Source organism: Microtus pennsylvanicus, chromosome 11 (genome assembly GCF_037038515.1).
Source record: "Microtus pennsylvanicus isolate mMicPen1 chromosome 11, mMicPen1.hap1, whole genome shotgun sequence".
Taxonomy (NCBI): Eukaryota; Metazoa; Chordata; class Mammalia; order Rodentia; family Cricetidae; genus Microtus; species Microtus pennsylvanicus.
In genome coordinates, this window is record NC_134589.1 from 37020495 (window position 1) to 37045547 (window position 25053).

At 50.0% G+C, this 25053-nt stretch overlaps 2 protein-coding genes and 1 long non-coding RNA gene across 4 annotated transcripts in view; 2 read left to right on the plus strand and 1 right to left on the minus strand.

Annotated features, from left to right (window-relative positions):
* Positions 1 to 696: 696 nt before the first annotated feature.
* Positions 697 to 10723, minus strand: LOC142860262 (uncharacterized). Its single transcript, XR_012912318.1, has 3 exons — positions 10598 to 10723; positions 1965 to 2140; positions 697 to 947 (listed from the first exon to the last, which is right to left on the minus strand). It is a non-coding gene; the product is annotated as an uncharacterized LOC142860262 (long non-coding RNA).
* A 7-nt stretch (positions 10724 to 10730) lies between these two features.
* Lhx1 (LIM homeobox 1) lies at positions 10731 to 18314 on the plus strand. 2 transcript variants are annotated; one of them, XM_075991248.1, is made up of 6 exons: positions 10731 to 11361; positions 11664 to 12342; positions 14011 to 14237; positions 14325 to 14602; positions 15896 to 16061; positions 16396 to 18314. In XM_075991248.1, exons 2-6 carry the CDS (start codon positions 12173 to 12175, stop codon positions 16773 to 16775), a joined length of 1221 nt encoding a protein of 406 aa, XP_075847363.1. In that variant the 5' UTR covers positions 10731 to 11361; positions 11664 to 12172; the 3' UTR covers positions 16776 to 18314. The 2 variants fall into 2 exon arrangements, with proteins under 2 accessions (XP_075847363.1, XP_075847362.1); XM_075991247.1 differs by having other exon boundaries at positions 10731 to 12342.
* Positions 18315 to 22793: 4479 nt separating this feature from the next.
* The window catches only part of Aatf (apoptosis antagonizing transcription factor), a 111282-nt gene continuing 109022 nt past the window's right edge, over positions 22794 to 25053 (plus strand). The window contains exons 1-2 of the mRNA XM_075991270.1: positions 22794 to 23124; positions 24172 to 24357. Coding sequence (XP_075847385.1) covers positions 23034 to 23124; positions 24172 to 24357 — 277 coding nt within the window. The 5' untranslated portion in view covers positions 22794 to 23033. The remainder of the gene's footprint in view (positions 23125 to 24171; positions 24358 to 25053) is intronic.

A 25053-nucleotide genomic window follows, 5' to 3' on the forward strand; every position in this document is an offset into this window, starting at 1 on the left:
AAGGGTACCAGGGAAATTCTTGCTCCTTGGCTAGATGACACAGGGCAATGACTGTCAGCACGGCACGTGGGCGAGGGAAGGGGGGGGGTGCGGAGGGCAGTGATGATGTGCACAGATCAACAGACACATAAAGATGTTTAGGTACCTGTGCAGAGGCCCTCCTGTATGGTGCACACAGTCTGCAATCAGAACACTGCAATGAGAATATTTACATATGGATGGTAAAGATCCATGCGTGGTTTGACACCCATGTGGATGTTTCTGTGGCAGTCTAAATATGTGTATGAAAAAAAAAATATGTGTAAATGCATTAGAGACTCCGACATTGTGCCTTAGGTATGCACTGGTACAAGGACCTGGGATAGTAGGCAAGTGCATAAGCAAAATTCACATCTACATTTTCCTGTGGAAGCACATAGATGAAGCAGATATGTATGTGGCAGGCTAGCTGTGTGGCTGTGTGTGACAGGAGGTCTGTATGTATGATAGTGCAGGTTTATGTGTGAGAGAGGTTTCTGCCGTTTCTATCACGCGTCTAAGTAATCACTGGGAAATGCATGTGTCGGGAAACAGTATCTTTCATGCTTAAATATGTCTCGGCATATATAAATGAAACATGATACTGTGCTGGGCGAGATGCTGCATATTAGTGTTGTTTGTCATTGATAGAATTAAATAATCCATGCAAAACCCTGGTAGCATTTCTTACAGTTTTATTTAACACTGTTTTGGCCAAGCAGCATTTGACTGGTGCCTACACACTACAGATCACTACAGCAAATGTGAAATTTGGAGATTATAACATACAACACATTAGAAGTATAGCAGACGAGTGTTATCTAAAAATCCCATCTGTCCCCACCTTTCCTTGGGCTCCCCTCTTTGCTTGCTTTCTTCCAGCCTAGTTGAGGGCCATCCCTCCACATTTTGCTAGGAGGTCTCTGCATCTGTGGTGAAGGGAAATAAAGAAAGGGGGGTAAGGATTTAGGGTTTGGGGAGAGATAACACTCCAGGCTCTGGGTCTGGAATGTGTCTGCTCCTTCTAGTGCATCAGAAGCAAGCCCAAACCCTAGCGTGAGTAAAACAGAAAGACCAAGGCAAGCACCTTTTACACTCCTGCAGGCCGTCAGCCTGACTGACGAAGTCACTCATCCAGAAGAGGGAAAACATCACATTTATCAAATTACTGGCAAATCCTTCCTGAAAAGAGCCATCAAATCGGGTCTCTGCTTCTTTTCTTTAAGAAGAAACTATATCCTTGCTGGGCAGTGGTGGCGCATGCCTTTAATCCCAGCACTTGGGAGGCAGAGGCAGGTGGATCTTTGTGAGTTCAAGGCCAGCCTGGTCTATCTAGTGAGTGCCAGTACAGCCAGGGCTATGTAGTGAGAACCAGTTTCAAAACAAAGCAAATAACAACAACAAAAAAAACGAAGGTTTAGCCAGCTGTGGTGGGAGACACCTTTAATCCCAGCACTTGAGGAGGCAGAGGCAGGCCTACAAAGTAAACTCTGTAACAGCTAGGGCCACACAGGAAAACAAAACAAAACAAAAAGAATGAAGGCTGGTAGGGGGACTTGAATGCCGGCTCCATTTCTATTATGAACGACCCGAGGCAAAGAGAAACTAGCTGACTGGGAAAGCAGGGTCTCCATCTGTAAGGCCAAACTCCGATGTGAGTAAGAAGGTGCTGGAAGAAGAGCTTACCGGCTGCTGACACTTAAAAGAAGTCACACTTTATCGCAAAGAAGATAAATAAATGACCTTGCAGATTCTTCCGGATTTGCCCAGGACTCCACATGGAACCTTGTTCTCCTTGACGTTCTGTGGCTCCCATCCATGGAGCTCCTTCCTCTGCCCATCTCTCTGTCCTTGAAGTTCCTCTCACTGCCTTCTGTCCTACCCGAACACCCCAGCACGATGAGGCCAGGGAAGCTAAACCTAATCTGAGTAGCAACTGGACTTACCCCACTCTACAAATACTGTCATTACCAGCTAAGTAGTCACCAGCACTGCCTTCTCAGCGAACCTCCAGACTCTCCATCAGCCAGCCTGAGTGGGGACAGCTGGATGGCAGCATCAGCAAGTACCACACCATCCTCACACTGCTGAAGTTGAGAAGCTGGCCCTCCAAGGCCGTCTCCTGAGACAATATAGAAAAGAAGAAAAAGAAAGTAAAGAAGTCTCCTGATGTTTGGATTCAAAATGCGAACAGTAGACAGTAACACACACACACACACACACACACACACACACACACACACACACACGCTCGCACGCTCTCCACAAAGACAAAAATCATGAATCATCTCCATGACTGAGCATTGCAGCATTAGGTAATATTCTCAGAGGCCCAAGGTTTTCAGCCAAATCCCAGGTCTAAGCACAAGGACGCTGAATAAATCCCTCCCCTTATGAAAGGCCAGTCTGAGCAGATGGGACCACTCTTAAGTAAACTGGAGAGCCCCCCCCCTGCCCCTTTGCCGGGCTCAAAAGGAGAGGCAGGGGGCTGGCCCTCCTATCGTGGGAGCAGGAAGCCAACCTAGTGGCAGAGGCCGAAGCTGTTAATTCTGCAGCTCATGCTCGCATCTCCAACTCATCTCTCTGGGGGAAAGTATCCATCCCTTTGACCACACAACCTAAGGGGAGGTCAGGCTGGAGGAGGCTGCGGCAGAACAAGTGGTGGCCAGAGGTGAGAAACCAAACAGAGCTTGGAGAGCTGACCTGGCAGAAGGAGGTGAGAAGCAAGGACCACCCCCACCCCCACCCCAGTTTATCTCCAGACCAAACTTGGATGTCACCTCACAGCCACCCCACTTACTGATAACCATCCTCATTAATATTAATTTTAAAAAATTACATTAGTGAAGAATGAGATAAGTAACTAAGCACTCAGAGGAGGGAGAGGGCATCTCAGAAGTTCTGTCTCCCCTCAACCGATATGGTACCAATTCCTACCCCAGGTCCTGCCCCCTTTCCCCAGGTGTGTCAGGAAGACACAAGGCAGGTGGATGGAGAAAGAGACAGACTCAGGCACCCCAGGTGCTCACCAAGAAATGCACAGACTGTGAAATTACACCAGGGCTGGACAACTTAGCACCACGCATGAACCCTTGGGGTATTGAAATAATTAACTTGCTAATCAGCTACACCTTGTTCTTTCCTTTCTCCCTGGAAAAACAAAAAATGCAAATCGCCTTCCTATGTCAGTCACTTGGAAACAAACAATGCTTTTGAAGAAACACACCCTCTGTGACAGCCCAGACTAAAATGGGTCCTGGTGCATCCTGCTGCTTCCCCCTGCCCACCCCTGCCCACCACTGCCCACCTGGCTTCGGAAAGCCCAGAGACAGAGATGCAGGGGTTTTCTATCCCCAGCAGAGCCTTTCCATCTCTGCTAAGCTTTCCCGCTTGGGCCCTCTTTAGCCTGCTTGCTGGCGCTAAACAGCCAAGATCCATGTGGAGAAAAGAGGATTGATTAGAATCGTAATAATAATCCCTGGCATTCGTCCGGCTTTAGCGGTTACAAAGTGTTTTCACACATTATCTCATTCGGTCAGAGGAAGTCGGAGCTGGAAGGGACCTCGGCAATCATTTAGCCCAATCTCCTGCATATAGAAGGGGAAACTGAGGCCCAGAAAGGTTAAATAGCTTCTTCAAAGGCTGGCGATAGCGTGGCCAGGTAGCCTTGTATATTGTCTAGAATCTGGTGCTGCCCAAGATCCTCCGAAATGAGGCAAGGAATATAATTGGCTTTTTTTTTTTTTTTTGCTACATCACAAATACAAGCCAACAAGTCAAACAATTAACAAGACATGAAATGAATGAAGGCTACTCCTATAAGCAGTGGTCTCTGTAGGGGGAAGAGGGGAGACCGACAAGGAGGGGAGAGAGTGAGTCCGAGTCCAGATGGACAGGTTAATGCAAAGACACCCCCCCACACACACACACACAACGCCACTGTCTCTCTATGCTCATTCCCATCTCCTGGGGTTTAAAAATGAGAACGTTAGACACTTTGAGGTTTGGGGCTTAATGTGGAGCACGTTGGCAGGAAGGAGCTTTTCTTGAATTCTAATCTGGCACCTCCACTGGAGGGCTCACAGTATAATAGGTTTGTGTGTGCATGTGTGTGTCCACGCAAAACATTAGATGTAGCAGTGAAAAACACCCATCTTGATCCTTGTACACATCGGATAATTTGCAAATTAATGGCTCTTTCCCTCCAAGGCTCTGAGAAGGTTAAAAAAAAAAAGCTTTCTGAAGAAAGGGATATGTGGCTAAAAGACAGAAACCAGAAATATAAATAGGGCAAAAGAAGCCACATAGACACAGTTCTGCCAGGAACATATCTCCTTGTGAAGGGCACATGTGTCCAGCCTTCCTCTGCTTCCTGTGGCTCTTAATTTAAAAGATAAAACTGCTTTGGTCCTCAGATGCCTGCTCTATTTGCAGATGTATTTATAAATGTGCAAGACACCATTTCTGGGTTCTAGGTTTTAAATTCATCACTTCTCACCCTTCATCTGCCTTCTGAAAACAAGTCTCCCTTTGCCTGTCAGTGGAACTTCTGTCTGCCCCCATTGCCCATGCCAGTTGGACGGTAAGCGGTTCCTTTGTGTGTTCATTTATTACTAAGCCCAACTCTTTTCCCTCTAAAACTCCTTCTTCTCCCTGTTGAGCTGACCATGCTTGTGGATTTATGAAGAGAGATGTTTTAGCAGAAATCCCCCAGAGTGTCCCATCAGCCCTAAATCCCAGGCCCGCTCACCCCCCCAAGACCCTATGACACACAGCATGCCAACACGGCTTCCTCTTGCCTATGCATTAGCCATCCATTGTGGCAACCTGACATCTCTCACACATAAAACCGTAAGAGAGAAATAAAATATCTGTCTCTTGGCGAAAATAAAGCTTTGCCTCCCTCCTGATGTATAGGATATAAAATAAAGCCGCGGCTCCAATAGTGGCTTTTCCTTATGCCGGAGTTGCCTTTGCACACACGGAGACAATGAAGACGGATGGTTTGGGACGAGGCCCAGCCTCCTGGGGCCGCCTTCACCCTCTTTTATTATAGTCTCTCTCCACCTCCCTGCCTTTTTCTTTCTTCTTCACTTTCTTCCCTTTCTGGTTTCTATTTGCCTTTTATATGCCCTTTTCTTTCTCTTCCCTGAAATTGTATTCCTTTTACTTGTTTTTCTCTTCCTTCTTTCTTCTTTTTTTTCTCCTCTTAAAACAGGACAGTGATGTTGAGAAGAAGCCAAGCGTCTCACCTCTTCTGACATACCAGCCACCTCTCTTGGTCTGCCCATCACCCCCAGCTCTCTCTGGACCTCTAGTCCCTAGTAGTAATACTGCTGTTACTGCTTGGGGACTTGTTTTGGTCAAATGTACAAAGGCCCCCAAGGGGCAATTAAGAATTGTGTTTAGTGAGGCTGCGAGTTATTTTGTTTCTCTAGGAAACTGTATGCCCTCCACTCGGGTCTCTGACTCTATTTACTTAGCCTCTAAGGAGGCCAACAGAAGACACTGCTACCTCAGAGGTTTGACAGTTGACCTTCACCTCCCAAAGCCTGGACACTCCAACAACAGACACATAGTGGACCTTGGGTCCCTTCAGCCAACTCAGCTACCAACAGACAGATCAGTCCCCTGCTTCTGTTCCCTAGTCCTGAGGCCTGAACATGGAGTGGGGTGAGGATGTGGAGCCTTCTCCCTGCCCACATAGAGCTGTCACATAGGCAGAGAGGCATGGCTACCTGCCTGCCTTCCCACCCATTACACATTCTTCCCCACCCAGCAGCAGCCACTTCATTCCTCCTTCGTCCCCAGAGACCACAGCTTTGCCAGATGACAGCCACTCTGTGGACTTCCATGTCTGAATGGATTTCTGTAACTCTACAAGTTTTTCCTCATCCATGGCCTAGCCTCATCCCTTCTACTGCTTTCTCTTCATTCTTCTCAAGCTGTTTCCCCAGCCATCCTAAAAACCTCTCCAGCTCTGTCAGGGACTGCAGGATGCATCTCTCCGAGGTCCTGGAAGAACAGACAGTGACTGAAGGTAGCTCCCTTGGGGGAGGACAAGAAAGAGTCAGAGACTGTCTGTGGGCCATGTCTAGCAGAGGAGTAGTGAGTGATTTTCAGCGGAGACACTTAAGTCCCAGGTGCACATCTACCGAAGGTCCTCGGTTGCATGATCTAGTCACTCTAAGTCTAGATGATCTTTGTTAACACTGCCCCCAAACCAGGACAGGCAAGGCAGTCAGTCACATCTGTTAAACTCTGCCCAACAATGAGGGAGGTGCTGAGGATAAGGGATTAGAGCTGCCAACTTCAGAACAAACTCATTCTCAGTTCCAAAGGCTGCTAGTTTTGGGGGTCTTTCTCCCTCCCTCCCTTCCCACTTGATATCTCTCCAGATATCAGCAGTGACCACCACCATTAGGTAAAGGGGAGAGAGCCAATTAGTGAGAGGATTAATTACTCTGAGGCAGGCGCCCCGTTTGTCTTCCTTACGGGTGTGAGTGTGTGCTCACACAGAGGCACACGGGCACGCACCCAAATACACATTGTTGTCACGCTGTCTTAGACGTTTTATTTATTTGTTGGATTCCTGCCCAGTGCTGCTCACAGGCTTTCCATAGGCGTTAAGTCTCCCACCAGACTCCAACCTCCTTTCCTCCGGCCCAGGAATGTGCCTGTCACATGCACAGCCCACTTAGGTCCCAGTGGAAGACCCTGGTTGGGAGCTTCAGGACTCTTCAGCTTCTAGTTTCTCTCCACTAGCTTTCCCCCCACACACACACTGTATTAATCTGTAGCTCAGGCTTGCCTGGACATCACTGAGTAGCAACCTTGAACTCAAGTACTGGGATTACAGCGGCGAACCACAACAAAGGGTATTTTTTTTCCCCTTTCTTTGCTTCGTTCTTCCATGTGTTTCTCTTGGCACATCTTCCCTCCCTTTACAGCCTCTTGCTTTTGGGTCTCTTCTTCACGCCTTTTCTATTCACTTCTGTCTCCTTCAACGCAACCTCTCTCTTCCGTGGTGACTACCATTGCTCCACCTCGCTGCTGCTCTAACTGTCCTCCCCATGCTCAGAGTCCCCCCAACCCTCATGCGAAGTCTGGATTGTTTACCTAGGCCAGGTGCATGTCATAATATTTGGCAGGATACTGCCCTTTCTTGGCTTCACTGTCCCTTCCCTACTACTACCCAAGCTCGGTTTGGAAAATGCCTCCGGGGGCAAAGTGCGCTCTGGAACATGGTTGCAAGGCCCACCTTTCCCAACTTCTCACCTTCAGTAATGCAGTGATAGGGGCAGGTACCCTTGCTTGGATTGGGGTTCCCGTCTGGGAAAGTGTAGAGAATAACTCCCTTACTATGCGGTTCAGGGGAGACAACGATATAAACTAGAAAGAACTTCATATTTAAGAGCGCAAACCTTGAGAGAGGGGAAGGGAAAGAAGAGGGTACTGGATCAGAGAGACTCTAGCAGAGCAGTTTTCCGTGTTGCATAAGCTGGATCTTCACAGGTCTGTGCGGAGTTTGTGTGGCTTCCAGGTGGCAGGGGTCCAGGGTGCATCTAGCTGGCTCCTTCCTTCCTCCCTACTAGACCTATGCTGCTGAATATTCGGGTTTTTTTGTGGCTGGCAGCCCTAGGAGACTACTGTGGCATGGCTTCCTCTCCCTCTTCTGGGGACCTGGTCTGGACTAGAGGAAGGAAGTGGCCGCTCTAGGAATTAAATAGCAACCCACAGTGATAAGAAAGAACTGTCCCTGGTTGGTGGGAAACACTCCAGGCTGGACTAGGGGGTGTGGAGGATATGGATTCAAGGACTCTGGGACCCAAGAGGCAAGGGAGATCGGGTGTGTGAGCGGGAAGGCTGGTTAGTCCCAGTTCTGAGACAGGGTCTCTCCCTCCATTCGAACTGCTTTTGAGACGCTTCTAAGAAGACAAATCTCGACTATGGAAGTCGCCATCTGGGCCCTCTGAGACCTTTCCCTACGGTGCCTTGGGAGTAGGGTGGAGGAGAATGATAGCCAGGTGTCCAAATTGAATCTCAGGACACTCGCCGGGATATAAGTGACTGAGTGTCTATGTGAATTTGAGGTATGGAGAGTAGTAAAATGGGTGTATTTGAAATAGTGGACAGTGCGGTGGTGTAGGTGAGGGTGGAAGGTTGGGGATCTTCAGCGGTCATTTATACCTACACAGAGCTGAATTCGATGGATTCAGAGACGGGCGGGTTTAGAAAGCTGGGTCCGTTTTCTCTCCTTGTCTCCAGTACTGATTACATTTCAAAATAAGAGCTCAATGGAAATGGTGGGGGAAAAAAAACATTAGTCTTGTGTGCTGTCACCGCTGAAGTGTTAAACATGGATTTTAGACAGAATCAAGGAACCAAGATACATGCCTTGCCTTGCTCCCGCTCGCTCGTTGACATACACACATCCCAGAAGCCGGGATTGGCTAGGCGACCGGTTTTCTTCACCATCTGAACCCGGAGACATGCAGAACACAACACCCTAGAACCAGTGTCCTGTCTTCGCCCAACTCCCATCTTCTAAAGGGGCCTTCTCTCCCATTTCTTGGTATCAAAGTCATTACACCCCGAAATCAGTAAAAACCTCTCCCCGACTACAGAAGGAAGATGCAAGTCGGAAAAGGCGGGCAACGGAGTCCAGTGGCACCCTACAGTTCCCCGAGACAGCAATTTCTCAGTTGCCCCTCCCGGGCCCCTCTGCTTTGCACTGAAGTAGCCCAGCTGCGCCGAGAGTGAGCCACCTGGGACCCGGGCGACTACAGGCTCCTGAGAGGGGCGGTTGAGTCCAGGGCGATAGCAGCTAGCTCTGAAACAGCTGAGGGTGGAGAGCCTGGGGACCGATGGCCCCTTCCTTTGGAAAGCCGCTTGGGAGTCGGGGTAATAATAGAGGATCCGGCGCTCCGCCGCACTTGGAACGTCTGGGGGTACCAAAATTCTTGATACTTGTTCTACGAAGTGTCGGGTCCGCAGGAAGACGCCCAGTCCGAACCCGAACCCGAAGAGCCCGCCCAATAGGTGGGAGAGCCGCCTTCTAACCCCCACTCAGTCCTGAGTCTAAGCCTAGAAAAAAAACAGGAGAGGGGCTGTTGCGTGAGAGCTTGGCTGCGCTACATGAGTCCACAGCTGCTCCACGCGAGTGTGGAAGTGGACAAGGGTAGCGAGAATGCTTTGGAAGTCTGACACTCGGGGCGCGGCGGGGGAGGGGGGTCGCAGAGGAGTCCTGTGAGGCAGGCCTTGGTGGTTGGTTCTACAAAGCAACTATCATGCCGGCGGGAAGGCAGAGCTACTGAAGAACTGAAGAGCTTCAGGGTTGCCGGGAGGTGCAAGAGAAAGCAGAAAGGGGGCGTTGGCACAGCTCTAAAAACTAACAATGCCATCCAACATAAGCCAGGTTCGGGGCAGCTTCTCTCTTCGCTGGAAGAGGGTATTCTGTTTGTGGACCCGAATTCACTGCCAGTCCAACTGCGTTTCCGCGCACTTTTCTCCTAATTTAGACCTGTGGAAGATCTGCCAGGTGCATAGATGAAGTAACTCAAAAGGCAGATTCTGAAATATCATCTAGATATGGCTGCAGGGACACCCTTACTTCCCTCGAAATTCGAGTAATGCACCTTCCTAGCATCTCCCCCAAATAGGGGGCAAAAGTAACACCGCTTTAAGCTTAGAAAAAAATAAATCAGTCGCTACAGTTAACTTGAGTGCTACTGGAAACTAGAATCATTAAAAGGACCAGCATTTGACTCCCACAACTAGGCAGATCCGCCCCTCCCCTCGGTAGACGGTGACCAGGAGTTTATAACGCAGACAAAATTAGGAAAGTGTATTAACCCTAAGGAGTGTACTCTGGTAGGTATGGTTCGCTGATGTCTGAAGAAACGAACTAGCTCAAGCCTGGAAAAAGGAAGGTCTGGGAGCCAGGCTACACTGCCAGTGCGCTGCACGCCTCCCTCCCCTGCAGCCGAGGTGCTGTCCCCCGCTGCAACCACCTCCCCCAGCCGCGAGAGTCCCGCGGTTTCCCACCTAGTCATTTGTTTTTGTTTGTAAAAGGTGTCTCCGGATCACAATTTTCTCACAACTTCTCGCCAGAGTTGCAACTCCTCACCCGAAGCGCTTCCCCACCCACTCCTTCTCGCGTCCTGGCGCCGCGCCTCCGGTTTCCCCGCCCCCATCAGGAAACCGCCCGAATCAACTTTCCAAGAGAGCGCAGCGGGAGATCGACACTCGTGTCTCCCAGACACCCTGCCGGGTGGACTTTGGTTGGACTGGGGGAGGTGGCACCAAGAGACGGGGGGGGGGGAGATTAAACTGCCAAGCGCCCCCTACCTCTCCAAAGACTGTGCCGAGGGCAATTTCCAGGCCAAAAGAGCAAGAAGAGGAGGGCTGTTGACACCTACTGAATTGCAGAGCCAGTGTACCTGGACCTCCCAAGCTACAAGACCCAGTTACACTCTAATCCCAACCAGGCTTTCTCTGCCCCACCCCCACCCTCCCACGGAACTCTGGCCTCCTCCGCACCTTCTTTCATTCCCTGACGCTGAAACCGACGCCTTACCAAACCTGGAAGGGGCCAGGACATCTCGCTGCCATCGCCGGTACCGCGCGGGGCTACCGCCACTGATCCTCTAAACGCGGTCTCCCCGCACTCTCCCCGGCCGGGGGGGAAAATGCAGAATGGTTTACAGAGGGACCGCGAGGCGCTGATTGGTCGCAGTTCGCCGTGACGTCGGCGGGCGCTGCATTAAGGCGAGGGGGCTTCCAGGGCTCAGCCAACAGCAAGGAACAGTGACCGAGCCGCTGGAGCTGGGAGAGACGCGCCGAAGACTGGGCCAGAAGACCAGAGACCTAGGGACGCGCGCTGGGAGAGAGCCAACAAGAAACCCGCGGACCGGACAGCGACACCGGCGAGCCGCACCGAACTGTTCCAGCTGCTGGCCTTCCGTAGCCGCTGCACCAGGACATTACTCTAAAGCTCTCCAAGACGCCCCCTCCCCTTGGCTCCTCCCTTTGAACCAGAAAAAGAAAAAGAGAGGAAAAAAGAAAGGAAGGATACTAGAAAGGAAAGCCAGATTTGCCACCACAACAAAAGGGGGGGGAGGGAAAAAAATCGAGAGACTGTGGGGTTGAAACGCAAGCCGCGGGAGCGTGGGCCGAGCGATGCGGGGCTGCGCGCCCAAGCGGCCGCGAGTTGTGACTGAAGCCAGGATGCACGGCCAGGCACGGTGAAGAGCCAGATCACATTGCCTTCCCGAAAGAGTCCAGGCGCGGGGAGGGCCGCTGCGAGGACACGGAAGGCCGCCTGGCAGGCCAACGGCCGAGGTGACAGGGCTGGGGCGGTGGGGAGCGAGCGAGTGCGCCCGGCTGCGTCCGCCCGAAGTTGTCCCTTTTCTTTTTTGACTGGCAAAAACACTCTCCAAAGGGGGGTGGGGACCTAAGCATCAACTACAATCAACAAATCTACCCAACCTGCCCTCTCTCCCATCCCTTGGTCTGCCCTCGACCCCTTCCCAGGCCCAGCGCGGTCGCCCAGACTGTCCCGACTCTCTGCAAGAAGCCGGCAACGTAGGATCCAAAGCGTTCTACTCCTGTGTTCTTTTCTTTCCGTGTTTTTTCTTTTTAAGGGAAAAACCCGGTGGTGGGCGGTCTGGCACGCACACACAACCTGCCTTCATACTTCGACAAAAGCAGATGCACTTTGACTTCTGACAGCTCTACCTCAAGCCGGAGAGAACCCAGCGTCGCTTTCTTGAATCCCGAGCTCTTGCTGTCTTTCTTTTAACCGGTTTCAATTTTATTTATTTCCGTCCCGCCCCCTTTCTCGGTGACCTTCACTCCTTCTCCGGCTTTGGGCAGAAGAGCCGCTTTCTTGTCCGCTGGAGACTGATTTTCCTCGCCTGGTGAGCTGAGGTGGCGCTGCTCCAGCCCCGCGGCCCTGGGATTCCCGGGCTGCCCCCTACCAGCCTGGTCTCTCCCCTTTTGATTTGCTGGTGCGGTTTTTTTGCTTGCCCGACTTGAGCGGGTTTTTTCTTTTTGGAGGCGCTGGGAAGCTCAGGCTGGTTGTCTTCAGGAGTCATCTCCTCGATTCTATTTGCCCCATCGATCGGAGCCTCACCGGACCAAACCAAAGACCATGGTGCACTGTGCGGGCTGCAAAAGGCCCATCCTGGACCGTTTCCTCTTGAACGTGCTGGACAGGGCCTGGCACGTCAAGTGCGTCCAGTGCTGTGAATGTAAATGCAACCTGACCGAGAAGTGCTTCTCCCGGGAAGGCAAGCTCTACTGTAAAAACGACTTCTTCCGGTGAGTACTTTCCTCCCGCGCCTCTGCTGCTCCCTCCCCACGGGCCCTTCCTGGCCGGCTTCGGATCAGAGGTCAGCGTGGCCGCATTAGGAGCTGCCTTTTCTCTCGGGCAGCCAAGTCCCTCTGGCTTCTACCTCTTAGGAAGTTGGGATGCCGAGATAACTGTCCTACTTGGTACTGGAAAGTGTGGTCCGTGTTTGGCTGCAGGTGCCTAGAAAAGAAAGGGTCTGAGCCGACTTCAGCTCAGAAGCCCCTCCACATCATTGGAGAGGTACAGCAGCCTCGGGGTTGCAGCTCCCGCTCGCCTTTCCCGAACCGAAGCTCTCCTGCAACCAACCGCCTTTTCCGGGCCTCCCAGATAGCTGCTCCTTCAAGTTGAGCTCAGAAGCTCCGGCTTTATTCCAGCCACAGACTTTTCCTTCTCTGAGAGGTCTTTTCCAAACTAGAATCTCGGTGGTCGGGGTGGAAAAAAAGCCGCAATAAAGAGCCCGCCCTTGAGGCCAATTCTGTATGCCTGGGGTCTCCCTAAACATTGATTGGCCTATAAGCGTAGACCTGGGAGAACGGTACCGTGCTGGCCTTGGCCCAGTGCCCAGCGCCGGCTCCTCTTCGCGGCCTTTCCAGCCGATTCCCCATCAGGAAGGCCACCTTCTGGCGAACATGCGGCTCGTTAGAGCCGGGAAAAATTCTCCTCTGTTTACCATTTTGCTTATATTTTTTAAACTGATTATTTGCCACAATCAAAGCTGAACTGGGAAGAATGACCTCAAATGTATATTGTATTTTCCACTGGTTTGAAATCCCACACTTTATTCCGCTATTTTGGTTTGTTTTGTGAGGACTGATCAAATCTGGGAAAGAGTTTGAAGCCACCGGGCCTCCTTAGCCAGAAGGACCAGGAAGCGCAGTCCCTAGTGACGATTCGGGACGTGCGGCTCCTGTTTGTAGAGGACCTGTGAAGCTAAGGGAGGTGCGAGCTGCTTTTGTGGAAAGGCTGAGCTTTGGGGCTTCGGCAGACTGCTTGGGTTTTTACTCTACAAGGGCTGGATCCGTGCCGGAGAAGCGCTAGCCCCACCGGCTTGCCGGGCTCTCAAAGCCTGACTAGCGGCTAAGCTCAGCGGGACTCCTGAAGCCCGCTCAACCTGGCCGCGACTCCCGCTAGCGTCAATCTGCCAGGCTTTTGGGCACGAACGTGGCAAATGCCCAGCTACAGCCATCAAGGCTCTCTCAGAGTCAGTGTTTGTTTACTCGGGGCGGGATCGGACTTTGCCAACCCGCGCCTGTGCTCAGGTCTTTTTGTGGTGAAAGCAAGGCAAAGCTAGCAGTATAGACCGGGACCTTTCTGCAGAGCTCTTAGCTCGAATTTGACTTCTCTGAATCTAATCGGAAAATGTGTGCTCGGTTTCCCTTCTGCCCTTGTAGCCACTTGGAAACCTTTTCTCAGGACTCTTGTTTTCCCTGGGGCATGAGGTTAGAGATTAGGGGCAGCTTGGGCCGTTAACACTGACCGAATGTTTTCCCTCCCTTTTCCCTGATGTTCCGCGATCTCTCCTGCCTCCTCTTATGTTTAATAAATTTTTATATTCATTCTCTCTCCTTCTTCCTCTGGCGGCTTTTATTTCACCCTGTCTGCTGTACTTCTCTCTCATCTCCGCACACCCTACGCAGATGTTTCGGTACCAAATGCGCGGGGTGTGCGCAGGGCATATCTCCAAGCGATCTGGTGCGGAGAGCGCGAAGCAAAGTCTTTCACCTCAACTGCTTCACGTGCATGATGTGTAACAAGCAGCTTTCCACCGGCGAGGAGCTCTACATCATCGACGAGAACAAGTTCGTTTGTAAAGAGGATTACCTGAGTAACAGCAGTGTCGCCAAAGAGAACAGCCTCCACTCTGGTGAGACCAGGATTCCCAACTGGCTAGAGGGTGGGTATCGGGGAGGAAAGAAAGGACCCTGCTCATCACTCCTTTTTCTCTTCCCAGCCACCACAGGCAGTGACCCTAGTTTATCTCCGGATTCCCAAGACCCATCGCAGGATGATGCCAAGGACTCGGAAAGTGCCAACGTGTCAGACAAGGAAGGTGGGAGCAATGAAAATGATGACCAGAACCTAGGTGCCAAGCGCAGAGGACCCCGAACCACCATCAAAGCCAAGCAGTTGGAGACGTTGAAGGCAGCCTTTGCAGCTACACCCAAGCCCACACGCCATATCCGTGAGCAACTGGCCCAGGAGACTGGCCTCAACATGCGGGTCATCCAGGTCAGAACCCTGGTTGGCCACTCTGTTCCCCAAAGGCTCACATGGCCACTAAGGGAACCTAGGCTGAGCCTGGGAGAGCCCAGAGTTTTGGGGGTAGGAGAAGAAGTGAGTGGGACTAGGAAAAGGCTGTCCTGATACATTGGAATATGAGCAAAAAGCCCCACAGAGGTGACAGTGGCTAATGGGACGGGAGTGACTCGAGAGTGCGCCATAAAGCTGGAGGAAAACACAATGTCCAACAGCACAGTGGCAACAGCTAACGTCCATCTTTCTGTACACAGCTTGTCCCTTTCTCGCCCTTGTTAAGGAGCAGAGAGGCGGCTCTGGGGTCCAGAGTCATTCAGCTCCTCCCGGCTCTGTACAATAAGCTCTCCCTCTATTTCCCCAACCCCAAATTTGTGCATTTTGAGCCCCAGTTAGAAAACCGCCAGAGCAGAGGCTTGTCCTCCCCAAGGAGGTGGGGTGCCCAGGATTGAAGGAGAGATAGTTTGGTGGGAAGCCGGTTCCGCCTAGATGCAGCCTGATGTAGGATGGGGAGGCTAAGCCTTCTGCAGATAGCTGGGCCACTGCATTGGGAAGATGCTAAACTAGAGTGAGTCTCGGATACCAGGAGTCTGGCCCTGCCTGTACTGTGTGTCTAATCGAAGTGCCTAGAGGCCAGGTGAGGGTGTGGGTGGATGCACCTGTCCAAGTGTTAGAAGGGCAGCCTCTGGGAGGTTGTGTGAACCTGTGCTCATGAATATGGGTTTGTGTGCCTGTCACTATTGGAGAGAGGCTATGTCTAAGTATGTTTGGCACATCGAGATTTTGTGTGGGTGTGAAAAGGAGATTGTGGGTTTTGGTGTCACTACCCTTGGGAAACAATCAGCAGAAAGCTTTCTGTATCTCTGTCACTACATGATATGGGGGTAGGGACTAACAAGAGACCCTGAAAGGGAAGCTGTGTATATGACACTATTTTGAAGAGGTCCAGTGTCTATGATCCCTAAGATAATATAATGCTAAGCGTGTGATTGCTGGATATAGTGGGACTACAAAATCAGACAAGGCAGTAGTCTGCTCAGCTCCCTTCTTGGGAATCCTGCACACCTACCCTTGGCCTGGTACTATTCATTCAGAGACCACCACCGCCACCACACACACACACACACACACACACACACACACACACACACACACACACACACTCACACACACCTAGTGGTAGTGGAGGAATGAGTGACTGGGCCCCCGTTGCACACCCGGCTGGCCAGTGGGGTCTCCGGGGTCTCATCCTGTGCCTGTGTACTTCAGGTCTGGTTCCAGAATCGACGTTCCAAGGAGCGGAGGATGAAACAGCTGAGCGCGCTGGGCGCGCGGCGCCACGCCTTTTTCCGCAGTCCCCGCCGGATGCGGCCGCTGGTGGACCGCCTGGAGCCCGGCGAACTCATCCCCAACGGCCCCTTCTCCTTTTACGGAGGTGAGTGTGGCCGAGCGGCAAGGCGGGCCTAGGCTGAGCCGGCTTCGCTGAAAGCGGGTGGCAGCGCAGGAAGTACCGCTTGCTTTCTGTTGAGGGGTAGGGGCAAAGACCCGGAGCAAGTTAGGGGAGGTGGCTGAAGTCCCAGCTCCGGTGAGAAAAGGGTCCCAGGAAGGGAGAAGCTCTGAGTTTTATGCCAAGTCTCCTCTCCTGCTCTGGTGCCTCTCGAACAGCCAGTTCCCCGAGCTGCCCTGAGATGCCCGCTGCCAGGTCTTTCCTGCCCTGTGGTCTCACAAGACCCAGGGTTGTGCTCTGACACCTCCTTTCTGGTCGGCAGATTACCAGAGCGAGTACTATGGTCCCGGGGGCAACTACGACTTCTTCCCGCAAGGACCGCCGTCCTCGCAGGCCCAGACGCCAGTGGACCTACCCTTTGTGCCATCATCTGGGCCTTCGGGGACGCCGCTGGGAGGTCTGGACCACCCGCTGCCTGGCCACCACCCTTCCAGCGAGGCACAGCGATTCACCGACATCTTGGCACATCCCCCAGGGGACTCGCCCAGTCCTGAGCCCAGCCTGCCCGGGCCTCTCCACTCCATGTCAGCGGAGGTCTTCGGACCCAGTCCACCCTTCTCATCTCTGTCCGTCAATGGCGGGGCCAGCTACGGGAACCACCTGTCCCATCCTCCTGAAATGAACGAGGCTGCCGTGTGGTAGCGGGGCCTCGTATGGGCCACGGGATCTCGTGGTTGTACAGAGACTACAGAGACGAACTTTTATTTAAGAAAAAAAAATAGGAAAAAAAACATATAAAAAGCAAGCCTCCTGCTCCTCTTCCTCCAGCCTCGGGGACCATTCTCACTATGGGGGAGACTGGACGGCAAAGGGGGTCCAAAATAGGATCCAAATCCGCCTCACGGTAGAGCTGGGATATCCACACACTGGCTGGCAAAATGCAGAACTGGGGCTCCTGAAGGGGAATTCTCAGCTATCCTCAACCTTCAACCTGAGTCTGGATCCGTGGACAGACTCCACCGGCAGCGGCTCCTCTGGCTAGCTGGAAGACGACTTTGACAGCTGCAGCCTTGAACAGTCCTGGGCAATGCCAGGAGCCTGGGGAGGGAAACCTAGAGGCCCGCTCAGCCGGGTGAGGGAGGAAAAGCTGTCAGGTCTTTCCAGTCAAGAGGGTCCTAGTTCTGGGAGATCTTAGTGTTGTCTCAGAGTTCAGCGACGACAACAAACTCTTAATAGCTTCAGAAACACCGACCTGCTGTGCATCAGGTGGGACTATATATATTTTTTGTCTATCCGGGTTTTTGATTTTTGTTTTTGCCAAAATTTCAAAATTTTAATGTAAAGCTCTCAATTCTTCTACCTTCACAAATCTCTCTCTCTCTCTCTCTCTCTCTCTCTCTCTCTCTCTCTCTCTCTCTCTCCTTCTCCCTCTCTCTCCACACACAACACACACACACACACACACACAAAACACACACACACCCGTCTCTCCACAGGATGGTCTCCAGCCACACCTCTCAGTAAAATGACTTGAACATCACCTCTACAAAAAAAGTACTCTACCTTCACATGAAAGTTTAAAAAAAAGAGAGACTATTGAACTAAAAAACAGTCAACTGTTTACGTATAATGTTAAATTCAGGAGTTCAGTGTTTTACTAATATATCCTGTTTTGAAACCTCTTGTTCAAAATCAAAATGTTTTGAACAATCAACCAAAATTGTTCCTTTTCTTTTCCTGTAGATGTTCTGACAGATTTGCAGGGCTTGCGGCTCACTGTGCTAGTATGTAAAAAGGTGTTGTTTACACGAGGCAAAGGAAAAACATGATATCCAGACAGTTGCCAAATAGAATAAATTATAGCACAAATACTGTAATGGTGCCTGGCACCAGCAACTTGAGAAAGTGTTAAAAAAAAAGTGTTACAAGGTTTAAAAAAACATCTTTGCTAATTTTTAGTCCTGTTGAACATTCATGAAATTGTTAATATGACTTATATAGACCCACACAGGTTTTATTTTTGTGTCTTTAAAATAAAAGTCCAAAATATTTAAATTTTATGGTCAAATATGCAGTCAGCAGCTGCTACTTGTTCCTTTATATATTAAATTTCTCATATGTCTTTTATTGTTCTATAAACCTAAGCTTGTGTGACCTCCAGTGCATATTAGACCATTCACTGTATGAAAGAAAACATGTTGAATAAATTTGTGAGTTTTTAATAAAAATAGAAAACCTGATGTTTAGATAACTGGTGTGGCATCCCATGTTTTCAGCGATTGGAGGGAAGTCCCAAGAGCGTGCTGAGTGGACTCTCAGAAGTCAGTAGGGAGGGAGACCAGACGGGTGATGCTTTCACCTTGGCTCTGGCTGAAACCCTTCACCAAGCTCTCTTCTTTGCCTCTCGCTGTTATTAAATACAGATTTGCATTCTGTGGGTTTAACTGATAAAGTGATTTGCTGATAAGTTAATATAGAATTGGAAATAGAAATCAAATCCACAGCTAAAAGAGAGCGAATGATGCCGGTCTATGATTAGGTGAGAGAGCCTGCACCCCCTTCTCCTCCCTGCACTTGCAAAGTCAGGCTTGGGAATGTCACATACCTGTAAATAGATAGTTAGACCTGGTCTTTTTCAGCTTCAATTCATTTTCCATAGATAATCCTGCTTTCTAATTTGGTGAGTTGAAAGATAACCTAACGTGAATATAAAGTATAACTAGCAATGAAATACTTTAATCCCTTTCACAGAGCTGATACGGAATTGTTATTGGATGGTATTTACTACATTTGAAGTTTTCCAAAAGGAAAACTATTTTGTCTGGCATAGGATACGTATTAAGTTTCTGCAGAAGATGAACAAAAATAACTAATATAGAAATCAAATTGCAACTGAGAGTTAAGTTGCCAATAGATATAGGGTCTTGAGAATAGTTCAATCCCATCCAAACCTTCAATAGAAATGGAAGAAATGTGAATGTTTCTCCTATGAAATACTAATGTGTAGGTGTATGAGAGTTTTATTATCAAGGTCCCAGGGTTTCTTTATCATATTGCCTAGATTTCAGTCTGGATCATATCTTATTTTTTTAATCATTTTTACATTAAATTGTATGCAATTTCCAGTACCGTTTCCTTATTTTGTAAGACAGAGCCAAGTTTATCTTTCCTGCAGAGAAGGCTTTAGAGTAAGCAATATTTCATTGCACCCCTTCGATGGCTTATCTAACTAATAACTATCAGGGAGGAATCTGGCTGTCTTCTTTCAGAAATAAAAATTTATGAAATACAAGGGAGACTTTGGAAACTCCTAGCTGCTGCATACAGCACATTTTCTTCATATGCAATCACTGGGTCTGCGTGTTTTCCCCGTTTAGCATTTATATGCATTAAACCACAGCTAACATTCATTATAGCCACCACCCTGGAACCCTCCCCCTTAAAACCATTCATTTAACTGAACGTATGCTCATCAGGAAGTGGCATTTTCCTATCAAGGGTACTAAATTATTTAGCAGCTTTACTGCGCTATCGGAGTATTTGATAAGAAATGCTTTAAGAGTTGGGCAGGCGGCATAGATTCAGTTCTTGTGACTCTGTGCCAGTGGCGCGGTCTTTTCCCTTGGCGGGTCTTTGTGAAACCCAGCGAAGTCGGGAACAAGTGGTGATGCTCAGCGGTCTAATCTGGAACTGAGGGCTGGGGGAGGAAGAGAACCGGTAGTGGCTGGGTTGCATTCACAAATGCTGCCCACCTCTGGCCCAAGGGCGCAGGGAACCATTCCTGGAGAGACTGCCAGGAAGGAGGGAAATGCCCTTTGGTCCCCTATCACCCCTTCCTATCTGAGAGCGAAGCCTCCTCACAGCTAAATTTGGCAAGCCCTTTTCTTCCTCAAGCCAGCTTAACGTCCCCACTACTGTGCTTCCAGGGACCTGTAATTAGGGTCCCAGTCTCAGGGGGCTGCCATCTAAGCTGAGGAGAGACTTAAAGCTCCCCTACTCAACTTCTCCTGATGTAAGGGCAGGCAAGAAGGCAGGTGAATTAGTGGAGAACCAGGACAGGCCCTTTCAGGGGTCTGGAACCCAAGGCTGATGTTGTTTAGGAAGACAGATAGGTCAGAATCTGGTTTCTGGTTTTGACCATCGGAGCGATGGCTAATTTAGTTACCTCTGCCTATGGGTGGCTATTCCTGCCACTTTGCAGCCCAGCCAGAGGGAGGTGAATCCTAAACTCCTTCTGTCTTTTTTCCAGAGGACAGATTGCTCACCTTTATGCTCCTCTCAGCTCAGCCCATCTGCTCTCCATCGGTTGACATTTCTTGAGGAAGCTGTACTGCCCTTTACTGGCCCCTCCCACAACCCACCCTCCATCTCCAATCCCACTCTACCCTAGTCTGAAGCCCTTCAGCCACTTCTCAAGAAACCAGAATGCAACCAGGGAAGGGGCCCCAGAACGTTTGGGTGGTCTCTCCCTTGCCCTGTGCCTCAACTTCACTTAGCTGCACCTTAAACTCCACCTTTCTTTCTTCTTCACTCCTCTCCAGGAAGAAGATTCCTGGGGTAGAAAAGCAGGGGAAGCAGTTTTGTGGAGCTTAGGGTATGTATGGCAAGAGTAAAGAGCTCTTGACTCCTTCCTAAAAATGTCCCAGGTTAGGGACAGCCAAGACAGGAGAGGGAGGGCTGGTAAAAGGCCTATGGCACCTTATGATCCTGTTTGCTCAGTTCAACTGGCCACAAATAGGCCAGCAGTGTCCTGTATGCATAACAGTTTCAAGATGGTCTCTGTCCTGCTTCCCTTTCCACTTAGCTCTTTCCTCCTTACCTTTAAGGGCAGGTTCTTAGTGCCTGAAATAGCAAGGGAAGAGGATGGGGGATGTAATTTACTAAACGTGGGGTGGGAGAACACTTCTGTTCCTTATGCCCAAGGCAATGGCAACTTGTAGAGGACAGAGGGGCACGTTTTTGCTATGGAGGCTCTGACATAGGCACATGCCAGAAATCACAGAGGGCACACTTAAAAACAAGCAAGCCCTCTAACTACTCAGTAATACAAAGATTTTCTTTGCCTGGGTCTTTGTCTGGTCCGACATTCTTTGCCCTCCATGTCTGAAAGACTTTAAGACAGTCTCTGCTTCTCTTTTGTAGCCCTGGTCTTCTTCACTCAAGAGCCACTTAGGAAGGAGGCATGGGAGGGGAGCTATACTAAAGGAGTAGTCTCTTCTAGCCGGAATCTGAGGGTCTCTGCAGACTCTGAGTCAGGGACTGTCTTCCTGTGGTTTCCACTGGGGAGCTACCAGATACATACCTATATTGATATGCTTTGGGATCCAATTGGCCTGGAGCATACTTACAAAATGGTACTGAGCTGGGGATCTAGAAATGGAAGAGTTCCTACTTAGCATGCACAAAACTCTGGGTTCAGTCCCTAGCACTGAATAAACAGGGTGTAGTGGCACAGGCCTATAATCTCCCTTGATTAAGGAATTCAAGGTCATCTTCAGCTACTTAGCCTGTAGGAAGCCCTCTTGGGCTAGAGACTGTATCCATGGACAAACAGGAACGAGGTACAGTCACAGTGTACTACTGTGTATTACTCATGGTTTTTTTTTTGCTTGTTTTTTTTTTTTGGTTTTTTTTTTGTTTTTTTTTTTTTTTTTTTGAGACAGGGTTTCTCTGTGTAGTCTTGGCTGTCCTGGAACTTGCTCTATAGATCAGGTTGGCCTCAAACTCAAGAGAGCTGCCTGCCTCCACTTCCCTTCCGAGTGCTGGGATTAAAGGCCTCACTACCACCAGGCCTACTCATGTCTTTTTTATTGAATGGCAGTTTTTCTGTTTACAGAAGATCTTAAGTCTTCACGGAAGACCTCCAACATATCAGCATAGGATGCTTTATGCTCAAATTTGTCATTCCTCATTGCAGTTCTTGTGTCCTGTCCAGAAGGCTGGTCACTGTGTGGAGACTCATCCTGTATTTCATCTAGCAGGGCCTGCCACGCAGTGGGCAGTCAAGGAACGCTCTATGAAGGGAAAGAGAATGTAAAGTGATTGCGGATCTTCATGGGTCTGGGTGCAATTAAATTTATCTCATTAAGGTCTGTATGTTTTGAGTCTAAGCATCTAATGTTAGAACCGAGTGAAGGGTCTCTCGTCTGCATTTGTTCTTCAGTTTCCGGGTCTGAGTCACTCCATCTTAGAACAGTAAAGCTATTAATATTGAGGAACGTGTAGTAGAGGAATTCTAACCGCTTGCCCCCTTTTGCCTGCCCAGGAAAGGGGGTACGGTCTTGATTTGTGGTACAACCATCGCGATCCCTAATTATTCCTAAATAAAGATAAAGATCGCACTTGGCCGCACATTTACACAGGCAGGCCTCTCAGATCCTGGCTGCTCAGAGTTGGAAGATGTGTGCCTGGCTCCTCCACATTGTGGAAAACCCTGTTTGGAATCCCTGTCTGTGCTTGCTCGAGTACCTGAGGTTTGAGAGGCTTATCCTTTACTCCTTTCACAAATCAGCCAGCCATCATGAGCCACGAGTACTTTACGCGCTTCCTTCCTAAACCAACCTCGCACAAAGCTCGAGGCATTATTTTGTGCTTAGGGGTCCCTGGAAGCTTGAAACGCAACCAACGGTCCTCGCCAGAGGCGGTCACGTGCCCCTGCGCGCTCCCGCGCCTCGCGCCGCGCGGGCCTGGTCTCCGGCGCACGCGCGTTAGGCCGGCTGCTCTCCCTCCCAGGTTTCGCGGGCCTGCGTCTCCAGCCTAGCAACGCCTGTGGTGACGCGAAGCCCCGCCCCTCCGGCGCGCGCCTCCCGGAAGTTGCCTATCCGGGAGCTGAGCGCCGGCCCCGAAGGTTTCTGCTTGTCGTGTGGAGTAGTGTCCGGCGGGAGCGCCCGGGCCGGAACGTCGGGCTGGGGCTCGGGGCTGCACGTTCACGAGCGTAGCGACGACTGTGACCTGGTGACCATGGCGGGGTCGCAGCCCTTGGCTCTGCAGCTGGAACAGTTGTTGAATCCGAGACCGCGTGAGGCGGATCCTGAGGCCGACCCGGAGGAGGGTGAGGCCTGACTGGGGCCGACCACGTGCGGAGCTGTGGGCCGGGGCGGGCCGCTGGCCCTCGAGCCTGCCCTTCTTCCCTTTGCGCTGAGGAAAATTGTGTCTCGGGAGGGTTGACCCCTGGAGGGGTGGAGGGTGACACCTGCTGTGAACGTGCAGTCCAGACTTGGGGGAGGCGGGGCGGGCACACGGACTCTGGCTGGGGCTAGCCGCAGGGAGCTACTACTGGCAGCCGACTGGCAGTTACTTAGGATGCCCTTCTCTGGTATTACCTTAGGAAGGAGAAGGAAGTCTGACGAGTCTCAGGTTTTTGTATGTTTAAAGTTGACCGCCTCTAAAAACTTGCTTCGAAAAGGAAAAAAGTAGGATTCTCTGGTGCTGTTTAAGTAATGGTTAGGTCTTAAGACATTTGCCCACGTTCTGATGACACACTGAGTCTCCTTAAGCCTGTTCTGAGACTAGCTGGGAGTAATTGTGCTTTAGGCTTGAGGCAGAGTTGTGAGGAAGGTATAATAAAAGAGATTAGAAGTCGTGGTGTAGGAATAGCAGGTGAGGAAACGGGTTTGTTTAAAGCCAGGGTCAGTGAGGACAACTGGAGGGGTGGGACGGAGTGACTATAAACTTGTTGGCTGAGGAAGAATTAAGTTCCGTGGGCATGTGGCTGACATACTTGGGGCCCTGAATTTAATTTTCAAAACCTTTAAAGAAAAAAAAAACACTATGGAAAAGGAGGAATCAGGCTAGATTTATAGAGTCAAGGCGTAGGAACAATCTACTAGTAGATGAAGGGAGGTAGCTTTCTATTCAGAAACAGACATGAATATGATAGTCATCTCCCTAGAGAGCAGAAATAAATTCCCTATTCCTGGAAGTTAGTGGAAATTGTATAGAGGACACTTAATGAATTGAGGGCAGGGCATATAACCCAGTTGGTAAGAGTACTCACCTAGCACAGAAAGGTGGCGCGTGGAGTTGAAATTGTTTAATTGAGTTCCTATTAAAGATTTTTTTTTTTAACCTAAGATTCTATTTTCCTCCTTCCCCACAGCCACTAGAGCCAGAGTGATTGACAGGTTTGATGAAGGGGAAGAGGAGGAAGGTGATCTGGCAGTGAGCAGCATTAGAAAACTGTCATCCTCCCTCTTGGACACAGACAAGAGGTATTCTGGCAAGACCACTTCTAGGAAAGCTTGGAAAGAAGACCACTGGGGGCAGACTCTGCCAGGGTCCTCTGGTGAGTAGACAAACACGAAACTCTTCTTGCTGTTTCATTTATGGATGCCTTCTGGAAGTCAGTATGTCTCTGCTCATTTTAGGAGAGACCATTGATTTGGTATTAGGAAGGCCCTTCGAGGTCACCACTTCACTTTAAGAGAATCCTAAAGCCCAGTGAGGCATGCTCCTGTTATTTCAGAACTAGGGGAGACTGAAGCAGGAGGATCAGAGTTCAAGACTGGCTGCATAGTTCTGTACTAGCATCTGCTACACCTGAGACCTAGTCTCAGAAGAACAAACAAAAACGAAACCTAAAACTCAGAAGAGTTACCAAGGTCAGATTAATGGCTCACCCTAAAATGAGTGAAAAAATGGGCAAGGCATCCTAGAGATTGGCAGGGCTGTGTGTTAAAAGGCAGGTGGTGGTGTTGCACACCTTTAATCCCAGCACTCAGGAGGCAGAGACAGACTGATCTTTGTGAGTTTGAGGCCAGCCTGGTCTACAGAGGAAGTTCCAGGACAGGCTCCAAAGCTACAGAGAAACCCTGTCTTGAAAAACCAAAAAGAAAAAGTTGGATGTATGTGTTGCTTTTATATCTTGACCCTTTTTGTTTTTCAAGTCTTACATTGATTCTCTGTGTATTAGTTATGAAACTGACCTTTTATCATTGTAAAAAGTAACAATGCTTCTGTCTTTGCTGAGAAAGAATTAGGA